This window comes from Rhodnius prolixus, unplaced genomic scaffold (assembly GCF_049639745.1).
Source record: "Rhodnius prolixus isolate KJV_2025 unplaced genomic scaffold, Rpr scaffold_2, whole genome shotgun sequence".
NCBI lineage: Eukaryota > Metazoa > Arthropoda > Insecta > Hemiptera > Reduviidae > Rhodnius > Rhodnius prolixus.
Genome location: NW_027411592.1, coordinates 2,762,539 through 2,777,202, shown reverse-complemented (window position 1 = coordinate 2,777,202; position 14,664 = coordinate 2,762,539). Strand labels below are relative to the sequence as shown.

Here is a 14,664-nt window from a genome sequence, read left to right as displayed (position 1 = left end):
CAGTGAACTATCGCACGACGATAGAGGCAACTCCTCACTGTAGAAAACTCGTTTCGTCTTTTAGAAAACTTTTCATCCAGTTTGAAGGATATTTCCGCCCTAGCGTCCTCTGTGTAACACACTACACAGTAGTGATGGGCTATTTGAGCGGACTCGTTCCATTGGAACGAGTCCGATGGTGGAACGAGTTGATTCAAATCCCTATTTTTAAAAAAAGTGATTCCGCCCCGCCCCAAAAAATTTAGGCAAATAAAAATGAAAATGAGGCAGCAGAAGGTTTGGAACGATTAAACATAAGAACAAATGTCACGCAATTTATTATATTATTATATCATTAAATGTTAGCTTTCCCAGTTAATAACAAAACTATATTTCTTTAACACACATTGAGTACTATCCCTAATTTCCAATTGCTCTGATAAATATAAAATTAACAACGTAATACAAATATTAACACAAAAATAGGCTAGTCAAATATAAATTAAAGCAATGCAGTTTTGTCATTATCTAGCTTGACCACTAGAAGACTGGAGTTAACTTACTTCAAGAGTATTCAAGGTAGAGAAACGGAAATGGGTAGGAAATTATTCCATAAAAATTCTAACCCTTCAAAATTATAATTACTCATAATATTTATTAACTAAGAATTGAATATCAAGCTTTTAAAATATTATCTTATTGTTTTACAAAAAGAAAAAGGTGTGTGCTTAATCTTAAACTTAGCGCTGGACACTCTTACTCTCATCTTCATTGGCGTAAGCTTGAACGTGTACATGTCAGCTAGACGGTCAAAGTAAAACTGGGCCAAAATTTAGTATTACCTAACTGGTTTACTTAGTGTAGTATCCCTCCCACTCTATCACCTATTTCACAAACATTCATCGATTGAAAATATTTTTTAGTTAAATATTCGTTTCATTGGAATACAAAAAACATTATAACGCTTTCTTAAGATGATTTGAATTTTTAAAATTTGTTTTTGTCCATTACTCTTATAAAATACGAAGAATTTCAAATAAAATATAATATACAAACACAGAATGATCTAGTGTGCAGGTGGAGTCAGTCGTAGTTACCATGACAACGGAACCGTTAAACGACTCCGGCCCAGCTCTAGCATTTTCATTGGTTAAATCCACTGGAGTTGGTGGAGTCGAATCCGGAGTGATTTAAATCCTTTTGAAACCGGACTCGTTCCATTTTTTCGTTCACTGAATCTAGCCAATAGAAATTGCTGGAGCTGGAACCGGAGTTGTTTAACGGTTCCATTGCTATGGTAACGAGGACTGACTCCACCTGCATACTAGATCATTGTGTTTGTATATTATATTTTATTTGAAATTCTTCGTATTATATAAGAGTAATGGACAAAAACAAATTTTAAAAATTAAAATCATCTTAAGAAAGCGTTATAATGTTTTTTGTATTCAAATAAAACGAATATTTAACTAAAAATTATTTCCAATCGATGAATGTTTGTGAAATTGGTGATAGAGTGGGAGGGATACTGCAGTAAGTAAACCAATTAGGTAATACTAAATTTTGGCTCAGTGTTACTTTGACTGTCTCACGGTCATGTACACGGTTAAACTTACCCAATGAAGATAAGAATAAGAGTGTCCAGCGCTATGTTAAAGATTAAGCACACAGCTTTTTCTTTTCGTAAGATAATAAGATAATATTTTTAAAGCTTGATATACAAGTCCTAGTAAATAAATATTTCTTTATTTATGAGTAATTATCATTTTGCTTGAAGGGTTAGAATTTTTTTTATGGGAATAATTTCCTACCCATTTCCGTTTCTCTACCTTGGATCCTCTTGAAGCACGTTAACTCCAGTCTTCCAGTGGTCAAGCTAGATAATGACTAAACAGCATTGCTTTAATTTTTATAATTGACTAGTCTATTTTTATGTTAATTTTTGTGTTACGTTGTTAATTTTATATTTATCAGTGCAATTGGAAATTAGGGATAGTACTCAATGTGTGTTAAAGAAATATAGTTTTGTTATTAACAGGGAAAGCTAACATTTAATGATATTTTTTAATAAATTGCGTGACATTTTTACTAATGCATAGGGTAAGTACAGAGACCGGAATCGGTGAACGAGTTGTTGGAATCGATTCCAACCCTGGAACTGATTCAAATCCAACGAGTCCAAAGACGGACTCGTTCTGCCCATCACTACTACACAGCGCAAGCCTAGTATACTAGGTGGGGATTTAAAAAGAAGAAAAAAACATCTGGGAGGTTTGGGACTGGCTTACTTCCCAATTATAAGGAGGGGAGTCAACTCCAGCTTGGCAAGCTAAGGAACATAGATGAAACAAAAAAAAAAAGAACCATAGTAATGTCCTTGAAAAAGTTCTTCATTTAAGGCTATTATGTTACTAGGTTAGTTACAGGTATTCATACAATACCCACCTGTAGTTGTGAGGCACTTGAAAAAAGTCGGAGTTTTAAACGCATGCACGACACTTCCTTAGTGAAATTTATTAATTAAATTTTATTAAAACAGTATCTGTATTCAGGAAGGCACTGTGATGTCTCAATTCTGCAGAACCCCAGTAAAATCAATACTCCTGAAAAAAGAATATGTTTCAAACTGAAGTGATAGGCTTAACTTCCGTTGTCCCAAGTAAACAAACCCTTTTTAACTTTCCTTTCAGAAATACAGTAGAAAATTAGATCTATGCAGGTTTACAACTGGTGGACTGATATTCATTACAATTCAGAATTTTAAGTGTAATGTTTTTATACTTCAACGTAATGTGCTAGCTTGCCCTCTTCCACAATAGACCACTTCTTACGAGTTCTATTATTCGCAGAAGCTTATCTTTTTCGCTCATTCTAGACTGGCCAAACCTAACTCATTTCGTGTGTGTACGATATTTTGGTAGTCAAAGTATATCTTCTTATCATCGCATATTAGGCTATTCACCTAATAAATCGAACATCACTTGGATTTATACCAAGTGTTTGGCATACTTCAACCCCAAGTGTCAATGAGTGGAATTATTCCTAAACCTTTTAGGCAATGATATGTAAAACAAAACTTGCTTATTGTAGAGAGTGAAACCTGCCTAACCAGCCCATCCAACGAGATACGCAGAAAATTGTGTGGTTACAATTTCCTACTTTATCATTATTGTAATGTCCAACTATAAATCTTAATAGTTTAAACAAATTTAACTATCAAAATATTTGCAAAAACTATTTAACATCAGTATGTTCAATGGATTATCTTGTTATTCAATGAAACTGAATAATAATTTTATATTTATAAGTAAGCAACACGGTTTTATTAATTTTTTTATGTAACCTGCACAACAAATAAAACTCATTTATTGTTATTAATTGATAAATCTGAACCTATCAAAAGAAAAACTAAACTGAAATAACTGCATGCCAATGCTATCTAGTAATGCTTTGCAAAACTTCTGAAAAATTATATCACCTACCACTAGATAGCACACGTTGTTCTATTGTAAGGTTAATGAACCTGTCAACAACGAATCAATCTTAATATAAGTACTTAAATATCCGAATATTATTTATCATTAAACTATATATATTATAAACAGAACATAAGACACATCAACCTTACATTTATGTATGTAATGTAAAAAATTGTAATTGTCAAATTGTGACCTAATCCCTAGCTAGCGACTAATTACGTAATGATTATTGCTATTTTAATTTCGAGATATTCCCAATAAAACAAGCCTAAATAATCTATCTGATTTCAAACACTTTTCAAATTATCGCTACCGTACAAATGTTTATTTTAGAAACAAATTAAATTTTCCTTAGACCAGTTATAACAATTAAGTATTTTTAAGATAAGTAAGAGAGATTTATTCTCAATAATATTGTCATCAATTATAAAGTTCTTTCTAATAAGGTAGTGAATAGTATATTAATTTCTTTCGTAGAAAATTAGACAAAATGATGTGCTGTTTAGTAATTCATGCACTTACCTTGTTCAAGGTTAGATAAAGACTGGCAAAATCCAACTTAAATTTATATTATTTAAGTCTCTTAGTTGGAGTTTTAAATTCCTGCATTCAGATCTGCTTTTCAAGTGTAGACTGTTGAATAGTCCCATCATTATTTCAACTTTAATATTAGTTAATAAACGCATTTGTATAAATAAATTCAAGGCCTTTTTCAAACCACCAAGTAAGTGTATGAAAAAAATTAATGCTTTACAATAAAATGCAAATCTAACGTAAACTATACTTTATTTAGGAAATTACAACACTTAAACTAGTTAAATGGCTGAACTCTCCTATATCTTTATAGATCATGAACCTATCAATGTATACTAAAAATTTGACGTAAATTTGTTAAAGAAAATTTTACTACAACTAAGTTTTTTTGTCATATATTTCACTTTCTGAGAGTACAGAACTGCACTTCCTACCGTTTACGACAGAAATCTAGTTACAAATCAAATCCTCTTTACCAAATTGAACCCCTGAAAAATCCACGAGTTTATTTTATAACATAAAGTGATCAAGTTGACTAAATGATTTTGAAAACATAATCTCGAAAAATTACACTAAGAAAGTGTTAGTTTTGTACCCTAAGTGAAAGAAAAGTTATAAAGTAAAAAACTAGCATGCAATTTGAAACAGTAACCGTAAGGTTTTAATAGCTGATCAAACATGAGTATATCTTGGATATAAGGACAGTTATTTCTTTACTTACGAAGCTAATGCTTGCTTGATTGGCGGCGATTTAGTGTGATATTTTCCTTACTTCATCTTCATTTTTATGATCAACCTCATTCTTAATAATTTAAATACATTCTACTATCTTAAACACTTGTTAAAAATAATCGATTTAAACATTCTCAGATTTCCCATCGGGATTCCATTTTACAGTTATTTTAAGGTATACAACAAAAGGTCTCTATTCAACTATTACCCTCCTGAGGATTAAATATTCTTTGTTGTTATTATCAGGAAGTTTGTGCCATTGAACCTTTAAATTAAAAGATATAAGAGGATGGGCTAAATTATCTTAAAAAGCCCTTGGTCACGCTAAAAAGTTGTTGCTAAGTGGTATCTAGTTATTCCATTAGAAGTCTTTTGTGCCTGTTTTAAGGTGAAAACTAGCAATTAAAATATTTTACCAACCATTCTAAATGTACTTACAATATGACATCAAAGTTAGGTGATTACTTATTGGTTATGGCTGTATTTATTTCAAGGTATTTGCAATAAATTAAAGTGGCTAGATCTAGATAATATTTAAAGAAACACTTTGCAATATATTGAATATAACTACGGTTTTTCAAAAGTTTATTTAAGTACGCAAAGTTAAAAAAATAACAATAAAATCGTTACGAGCCTTTTCAGAGAAAATCCTAAACGATTAGAAAATGATTTAGCTTCCGGTAGACTAAAAACCTTTGACATTCTCGTGTTGCACATAAGCCTAATATTAAATTTGAACGATCCGAGATTTTCGGTTTTTGATTTTGAATCGCGTTTGAGTACACACATTGAAAGAGTGAGGGAGAGATCTTTTCCTAAAAAACCAGCGAACAATAAATAAAATAAACAAAAAACCGATGTTTTTACAATAAACGATATTTATAAGGAGGAAAGGTGAAAGAAAGAAAAAAGGACGATGTAGGGAATTACACTCCAGGACAAGGAAATTCCAGATGTTTTAAAAAGTAGCAAAAAAAAAATTATTATTAAAAAATATGTATTTTAATGCTTACAATATTCGCCAATCTTTTAATTCGTTCAAAATATATCTATTATTATCTTAGTCAGTCAATCTAAGATTACTCTTCAACCTTCAATATATATAAATACAATTTAACAACGTTCAAGGCAGACAGAATTACACTTCTAATTTTATTAGTTTCAACAGGTAATTATTGGATAATTATAACACTCACTAAAATATTGACGAAAGGAACAGACTAATTTGAATAGAAAAACAAGAAGTAACAACACTCGGCAACAACCAAACTTAAGAAATTAGAAGAAGGTTTCCCCCAACACTTCAGTAAGTGGCAACACTGACAGGGGTCAGAAAGCACTGCGCTTTATACAATGAACTGATAAATTGTTTAAAATTTATTAAATTGATAGCATCAAATAAAAAAAAATATGAAACTATTTATTTTATAATTTTCAATTATTTAATTTTTTTTGTTGTCCTTTTTTTCTAAGTGTTGTGTAGGCACTTGCTAATACCTAGCATTTCCCGCCATTTCTAAACAGTTCAGTTATTAGAGGCTTAAGGTACATACTAAGCTGTAACAGCCGTCAAACTAGTGGGGGTACAACCATTTGGTAAGAGAGGGGGTAGTTGCTTTAGTATAAAAGAACCTCCGAGTGCTTCACTTAGTAATTGAAGCTGATAGAATTTGACTACGTACACTTTAGCAATGGCACGTACCAAGCAGACAGCTAGGAAATCTACTGGTGGCAAAGCCCCAAGGAAGCAGTTGGCAACCAAGGCAGCGAGGAAGAGTGCACCAGCAACCGGTGGCGTCAAAAAGCCGCATCGTTACAGGCCAGGCACTGTAGCTCTGAGGGAGATCAGGAGATACCAGAAAAGTACGGAACTTCTGATCCGTAAATTGCCATTCCAACGGCTGGTGAGAGAAATAGCTCAGGATTTCTAGACCGATCTGAGGTTCCAGAGTTCAGCGGTTATGGCTCTACAAGAAGCTAGCGAGGCCTATCTAGTTGGTCTCTTTGAAGATACTAACTTGTGCGCAATTCACGCCAAGCGGGTGACCATTATGCCTAAGGACATTCAGTTGGCTCGTCGTATCAGAGGAGAACGTGCTTAAAAGATATTTTAAGTATCTATTTCAACGGCCCTTTTCAGGGCCACTAATTTGTATCACTTTTCTGTTGTTTATATATGCCACACGCTTGAGAGTTATTTCGTTCCTATGTGCTACACGCAGATAGAAGCACGTTTCTCAACGTATATAGCTAACATGGAAAGTAGATGGATAGAACGAGTCCCCTGTGCATTCGTTGGATTTCCAATACGTAAAAATCTAAACTAGGTTACACTCAAATATTAGATTTAAAGCAATGCAGTTATGTCATTATCCCAGCTAGACCACGGGTAGGGATATTGAAGTTTCCTTACTTCGGGAAGGATCCAAGATAAAACGAAAGATGTTAGGGAAACGAAGACGGTATGAAAATTATTCCCCTAAAAAAAATAAAAAAATTGTTTAGAAAACAAAATGATTATTACATTATAAGGAAAATAATAATCATCTATCTACACCTAATTAGTAGTTGGACGTTGCCTGAAAAAATAGGCGATTACTTTACTTTAATAATCAATCATCTATTAAGAATCGAATACAAAACATCATTTTGCAAAAATGGATGGTCAAAACAGCCAAGAAATTATATTACCTAACTTGTTTAATTACTGCAGTAACCCTCCCACTGTTATTACCTATTTCACAAACATTCATGATAAAAATGTTTTTATTATTAAAATATTCGTTTTATTAGAATAATAAAAACAGATTCTTAAGACAGTTTTAATTTTAAAAATTGTTTTTGTCGAAATCATTATAAAATACGAAGAATTTTTAAAACAAATATAATAAAAAATACAGAATGACTTACCATGACATTGTGGAACTGGAGTTGTCTATTGGCTAGAGTCGGTGAACGATAAAAGGACCGAATTCAGATTCAAAAAGACGAACCATTCCGGATTCAACTTCACTGATTTCAGATTCTAATGAATGTTCTCCATTACGTACATATATTGGTTATTTTCACTTGATTTAAAAAAATTCTTGCTTTACTCTTTAGAAATAGTCTTCTAATAATATTGTTTATTTTAAAGTGCAAAACTACGAACAGTGCAGCTAACAGAGCTTTTGTACATATTGTTAAGAAATTAATATTTTAATTATTTTCGAATTATTGACATTTTTAAAATATTGGAATTTATGCCACCTCCAAGCATCCAGTATTTTAAGCTTGCCAGGTTTTTTTTAGGTGGTGCGGATTGATTTTGTGAGTTAAAATATGTCAGTAACACGATAGACTTAGGTCAGTTCTAATTTAGTTTTTCATTGTAAAATCTTAGTAACTTCAGCATTATTTTAATTTTTCTTGATTTTTTTGGGCATGTAAACATAGGGATTTGAATCAACTCGTTCCACCATTGGATTCGTTCCAGCGGACCGAGTCCGTTCAGACAGCCAATCACTTGTGAAACTAAAATACTGAAAAGTACATCTGTATCTGTACAGAATGGATAACATTATTTTCCATTAATTCTTAAAAAAATAAAATTTATGTGTCCAGCCTTGAATTAACCTAAAAACTGATGTATTCAGACGTCCGACTTTTTCTTCGTAAATTTTATATTTAAGTTTTGCTTGTAACTTTTATTTTTATTTCCAGAAACTCTTCAATTCGTATTTAACATTACACAGTTTGTAAAACTGTGGATTACACTAAAACATTACATAAGATGGGCATTTAAAGAAAAAACAAATCATAAATTTAATTATTTTATAATTTTAATCAAAATTTAATTGGTAAATAAATCGTATGATAATACATCAATGCCAAAGAAAAGAAAAAAAAAGTAATGAACTAAATGCTTAGGATTAAACTGGAGAGGATTCGATCTAATAAAAGAACAGCAACACAATCTAATAAATAATACGCCAACGTTTCGACAAATGATTTGTCTTCCTCATGGCGATGTTATGTGAGTTAGTTGCGAGTTACTTAAGGAAAAAAAAAACAGAAAACATTTGGATCACTTTTCCTGCTATATTTTAAACTTTGTACTTCAATTGAAACACATGAGACACTTCTTTTTTATATTTTTAAGTTATTTTGAAAAACTTCGTACCATTTTTAGGGTAATTTAGCTTTAATAACCTTGAAAAGTTATTTTAAAAAACCTGGTACCGCTTTTGGAGTAATATGAGCCATTTTCTTATTATTTTAATTTCTTTTTCCAAAATTTGGTGCTTCATTGGAGCTTATTATCTTAACAAACACTTTTTAGGTTGAAGTTATTTTAAAAATAGCTTTGGCTTTGGTATCTTTTCCCTGGTGGTTCATTTTAGATTTTAATGATCCACTTAGGTACTTTTTTGCAATGATGTTAATTACGTATGCGGAGATGTTTGGTCGATGTAATCAGTGTGTGTTATTTGTATGCAAACATACGTATGTATGTGGTAAATATTAATATGTTTGCGATTTCTAACGTTTTCTTTTACAACTATTAAAAAAAAAAAGAAAATTATTAGAAAATATTGTACTTTTAAATAGAAGTACACAAAAGTCAGGGAAAAATCACTTCAATTTTCATCCTTCAAAGAAGATTATTGGAAAAAATTATTGTATTACTCATTAATAAATTTTATCACAGCCTCTTGTATACATACTGTATAAAAGTACATAATCATGCATAGTTTTCATAGATCTATGCATCAAACTTAAAGCTAAATACAAAACAAGCTTGTTTTAAGTTTGTTTTTAAGAATAAACTAAACTTGCAGTTAAATTATTTTCTTAAGTTAGTTACTAATAAGTGAAACATCCAAAGAAAAAATTTTTATAGAGATTTTCTGATAGAAGCAAGAATACTTAGCTCAAAACAACTTGTTGAAAACATTTTTGGAAAAACTTACAACTTAAAACTTAAAAAAAAAAGCTTGAGTAGAACTAATAATATGAAAATTAAGAATTCTTCTTAAAACATGCATTTGCAAGAATGTTAAAATTAAATAATCAATGGCAAAGTTATTTATTTTAAAGTTGTCCAATTTATTAAATCTTAAAAGGTAATCAATGATGGTTTCTTCACTTGATTTCACCACTCTTAGAATCTGATTCAACCACTTCAGTACCAAAACTTCTTTTGTAATCCGTGTATTAGAAACTTAACCATCAGTTCATCCATTTTGTCAATTATTTTAAATGAATAATAAAAATGGAATACAAGGTTTCGAAGATGGTTGTAGATATTCGGTTAAACATGTTTCCAATTAAAATACGAAAAGAACGCAAAAATGAAAGAAGTTAAACACGTACTTATATCCTTGCTTAAAGCTGAAGGATTTTTGTGTAAATAGATTTTATTATTATTTGGAAATTCAAAATTATTACATTAATTATAGTTTTTTTTATAAACACAAGACCTATCAATGTTTAAATTAAGTTTGATTATAGCATTTTGAAATGATCACACATCTATGTGCATCATGATTGCCGAGTAACTGTTAACTTTACTACAATAGCATTTTTTCGTGGAAAGATAAGTTTAATTTTATAGAAATATAAAAAGCTTTTTATAATTACAACAAAAAATATTTTAAAATTATTAAATTTTTAAATATTAATAGTAATTTTTCATTTCTCAAATATCTTCTACAATGTCGAAGTGCAGCTCCTAAACTAATCCAAAGTGTCATTCTTCCCAACTTTGAGTATACATTTTTTGGTTAAAAACAGCTTGAATGTAGACAATTTGTATTCATTTTGGTACTAGAGTTAATTGAGAATAATTTAAGTTAAACAGAATATAATATTTCTGAAATATTAAAAAGTTATCCATAAATAATTACTCAGTGAGATAGGTAAGTACTACTTATTCGTCAATTTAATTTAAAATAATGTAATACCTGTGGTTTATTTTCTGAAACAAGTAGCTTGTACCTAAACTTGGGATTGTGGGTAAAAAATTTAAGCTATTGAAAAATTGTTAACTATTCATAAATATTGTGTAAAAAATTAAAAACCTAAAATATTGAACACTGGACCCATGTTATTATTTGTTCACGAAAGATGAATTGAAACATGTCTACGTTATGGTCCGGCCCTTAGCTTATTTACTTGGACAACACGTAGTTGTTCATAGTACGTGTTATTGAGCATCGTAAGGATGACCGAGACAACTGAACAACCAGCCGTGGAGTCCTCGCCAACAGCTGCAGCTACCAAGAAAGCTAAGGCATCACCGAAGAAGAAAGCCGCATCGAAAGCTGTGAAAAAGAAGGCATCGCATCCGCCAACATCTCAGATGGTCACTGCGGCCATTAAGGATCTGAAAGAAAGAGGTGGATCATCATTGCAAGCGATCAAAAAATATATCACCACAACGTATAATGTAGATGCAGAGAAAATGTCTCTGTTCATCAGGAAATACATCAAGTCGGCTGTAGAAACTGGTGAATTGGTGCAAACCAAAGGTAAAGGAGCTGCTGGATCATTCCGTTTAGGTGGGACAGAAACAGGCGCTAAAAGCAAGAAACCAGCCACTAAAGCAAAACCGAAAAAGCCAGCTGTTGAGAAGAAACCAGCTGCAACCAAGAAGAAAGCGGCCGCCGCTCCAGCTAAAAAGAAAGAAACAGCTGCTGCTGCTCCTAAGGCAAAGAAAACCAAGAAGCCTCCTACCACGCCGAAAGCGCCAAAACCCAAGAAAGCCACACCGACGAAAGCAAAGAAAACAGCTGCCAAGGCTAAACCAAAAAAGGCTGCTGCCAAAAAAGCTGCACCTAAGAAGAAATGAGCTCCGAGTCGGCGAAATTATTTAGTTAAATATTAACGGCCCTTTTCAGGGCCACCAAATTAGAAATCACTTATTAGTTGTAATTGATTTTACGTCAAATGGTTCATCTGCTTCGTGGAGTATCTTAATTTTTTTTTTTGTAAATATTTTTCTCCGAGGCCATTTTGTAAAATTGAGCATTTTCCTTCTAGGCCAAAGCCGTACATATTTTAAAATTATTGGGGAAGAATTGACAAGGAACTAATAATGTATATTGTTAATTCTTCCCAATAAATTTTTAAAATGAACATCGAATCAGAATTACAGGAAAAATGGTCTAGAATAAGAAGTAGTTGACATCTCTAGAAACACCACTTTCACTACGTTGCTCAAATTGTTGACTTATATCCGTCACCTCAAAATACCCAAATCGAATTTCCTAGAAGAATGAAAAAAAATTAAAACTTTTTATTTATTAAGAAGTAAAGAGAAAATTTAGGTGACAAAATTTTACAAATTTTCAGAAAATAGAAAGTAATGTGGTGGCTTCCGGAACACTATTGGACGGTATTTTGGAATTTTCTATAAATTCAAAATTTTTTCAAGACCCTTTCATTTATTTTTTAATTAACTTTATTTTAAAATTTTATTATATTATTTAATTTCCATTTATAACAAAACATGCAGAATCGTACTTTACTTGAAATGGTACTTTTATAGGGAACTGTTCCTCCTGAATTTCACCTGGAAAATAAAAGACAAAAACCAACAGTGCAATGAAAGCACGAAGTTTTAAGAAAATGTTTCTAAAAAAGTTTAAAAAAAAAGTAAATGGAGAATTTTGGTTGCGGAATTTTCCCTAATCTCTGAGTTGTGGTTAAATATTCTATCCTTTGCAATATGAAGGACACATCATCGAACATTATAACCTTAAATACTACTCTTCAGAGAAAAGCCTACTGCCCCTTACTTAGAAGCCCTTTAATAGATTTTTTCTTGCAGAATGTTTGAAATAAAAGTTTAATGTGTGTATCTAGTTAATTGAAAATCGTTAAGAGGTTTTTGAAAACATGTTAAAAAAAGTCAAAATAAGTACTTTCCAATTAAGGATTTGATCGCCAGCTGACAGTTCCAATTTAAATATGACGTTCCAGCTTCCGATAATTTTTAATGTATAATATTATATTTTTTTCAGACACACTCACATATTAATAATAATAATAATATTTATTTACAAAACTTTAAATATGTACACAAATTTGAAATGAAATTGAGGTTTCAAGCTTAGCGCCTATATACACCCATCAAATTATTTAGTTCAGTTTAAAGGAACATATTTACATATTAAGGAAAAAAATTTAAAAAAACCTTAGCTTGATATACAGGTGGGAGTTACAAAAGATGCTTTAAGCGTTTATATTTACTCACATACTGAGAGAAATGAGACAATTTTCTAAAACTCAATTATTTAGACTCTTCAAACTGGATATTTTCGGTGATAACGCAAAATAGAACATTTGATATGATTGAATTACTCTCCTTACTTAGTAAGAATAGAAACATAACCCTAAAATATTTTTACTTCGTGAATTAAAAGTTTCAGTCCTCAAATAATTAGTTTTGAGAACTGTACATAGTAAACTGAAACAAGGTGAAATATATTTTTTTACTTTTTAAATAGTATTTTTTTTCTTTAACCTGTGTCTGGTCGGTGGTGTACGTGTATGTTCGAATTTCATCGTAGCTTCTAGAACCTTTACTGATGCAAAAATGTGGAGGGGGAACCTTTGGGAGGGTATAAATACAGTCCTGCAGCCCCAATCAAGCATCAGTTAAGTACTAAAGCTTCCAAGTAGCACAACATGACAGGCCGTGGCAAGGGAGGTAAAGGTCTTGGAAAAGGAGGCGCTAAGCGTCATAGGAAGGTACTGCGTGACAATATCCAGGGCATCACCAAACCAGCTATACGTCGTCTTGCTCGCCGTGGTGGAGTAAAGCGTATCTCTGGACTGATTTATGAAGAAACTCGAGGTGTGTTGAAGGTGTTCCTGGAGAACGTAATCAGAGACGCTGTCACCTATACTGAGCACGCAAAGAGGAAGACAGTCACAGCTATGGACGTTGTGTATGCCCTTAAGCGTCAAGGAAGAACTTTGTACGGTTTTGGAGGCTAAACTGTTTGCTTGCAACGAACATTCTATATCAACGGCCCTTTTCAGGGCCACCAGATATTCTGAATCACTTATCACAGTAATCTCCTGGAGAACAGCTAGCCTGTATTACTCTGCTGCAGAGGCGACATCAAAGTTCAGCCTTGATGTGTTAATGGAAGTGAAACGCATTGCTACAACCTTTCTTGCTCCATGTTAGGTTTATTATCACGTAAAGGCTTACAAATTTTCTAGTATTTACTAGTAGCATATACAGTATTAATATTAAGTTTAAAAGAGGATTTAAAAAAAATCAGTGGGTGGGGAAATATTTCGTAGAAAGTTACCGAATAATTATGGAATTCAAAAAAAATAAAAATTATGTTTTACGAAGAAAATAGTTAAAATAAATCTAAAAGAAAACTAGCCTAAGCTAATGTGCCGGAAATGACAAAAGTCAAATAGGTGTAAAAACAAGTAATCAAATTGAACTAGTTGCGTTTAGATTCTGACATGTTTATATTTTTTATATTAGTGCATTATTTATTCGAAATTTTTTAGTATTTATTTATTTTAAATTCATTACTACAACTAGTAATTATTAGTATATGAAAAAATTCTAACAGGTTAACAGCCACACCCCCCCACTCATGGAAAAACAGCTTTAAAAACTATTTTATTATTGTAACATGTTTTTATTTTCCTTTTCTTGTTTCTTTTACTTTTTTATTTAGAAATACTAACGTAACTTGGTATGATATTAATGATAAATTCTAATAGAATAAAGATATCTTTTAGATATATGAAGATATTCTCAGTGTAGCCAACATACTCCGTATTTTAGGCATGTATTTATTACGTATTATTATTGCATACAATTTAAAGCTAAATAGTATTAAATCTTTTCTGAGAAAATTTATTTAGGGTTACTTATGGGCACAAAAAAATTAATGTTAACAAACATGTGAACACGTCTGTG

General features: G+C 31.5%; 3 protein-coding genes and 1 pseudogene across 3 annotated transcripts in view; 3 read left to right on the top strand and 1 right to left on the bottom strand.

The window, feature by feature from the left end:
* The window catches only part of LOC141450247 (growth factor receptor-bound protein 10-like), a 123,779-nt gene extending 122,977 nt beyond the window's left edge, over positions 1-802 (bottom strand). The window contains exon 1 of the mRNA XM_074120452.1: positions 2-802. The gene's annotated coding sequence lies outside the window, so the exon portion shown is untranslated. The remainder of the gene's footprint in view (position 1) is intronic.
* A 5,536-nt stretch (positions 803-6,338) lies between these two features.
* Positions 6,339-6,830, top strand: LOC141450254 (histone H3-like; annotated as a pseudogene).
* Positions 6,831-10,900: 4,070 nt separating this feature from the next.
* LOC141450243 (histone H1C-like) lies at positions 10,901-11,625 on the top strand. The gene has a single exon (XM_074120445.1). The coding sequence runs from the start codon at positions 10,930-10,932 to the stop codon at positions 11,554-11,556; it is 627 nt and encodes a 208-aa protein (XP_073976546.1). The 5' UTR covers positions 10,901-10,929; the 3' UTR covers positions 11,557-11,625.
* A 1,743-nt stretch (positions 11,626-13,368) lies between these two features.
* LOC141448546 (histone H4) lies at positions 13,369-13,753 on the top strand. Its single transcript, XM_074116956.1, has one exon. The coding sequence runs from the start codon at positions 13,398-13,400 to the stop codon at positions 13,707-13,709; it is 312 nt and encodes a 103-aa protein (XP_073973057.1). The 5' UTR covers positions 13,369-13,397; the 3' UTR covers positions 13,710-13,753.
* Positions 13,754-14,664: the final 911 nt, after the last annotated feature.

Excerpts from the sequence above, each read along its gene's own strand:
- LOC141450243 (XM_074120445.1), top strand. The coding sequence starts at position 10,930 with ATGACCGAGACAACTGAACAACCAGCCGTGGAGTCCTCGCCAACAGCT.
- LOC141448546 (XM_074116956.1), top strand. The coding sequence starts at position 13,398 with ATGACAGGCCGTGGCAAGGGAGGTAAAGGTCTTGGAAAAGGAGGCGCT.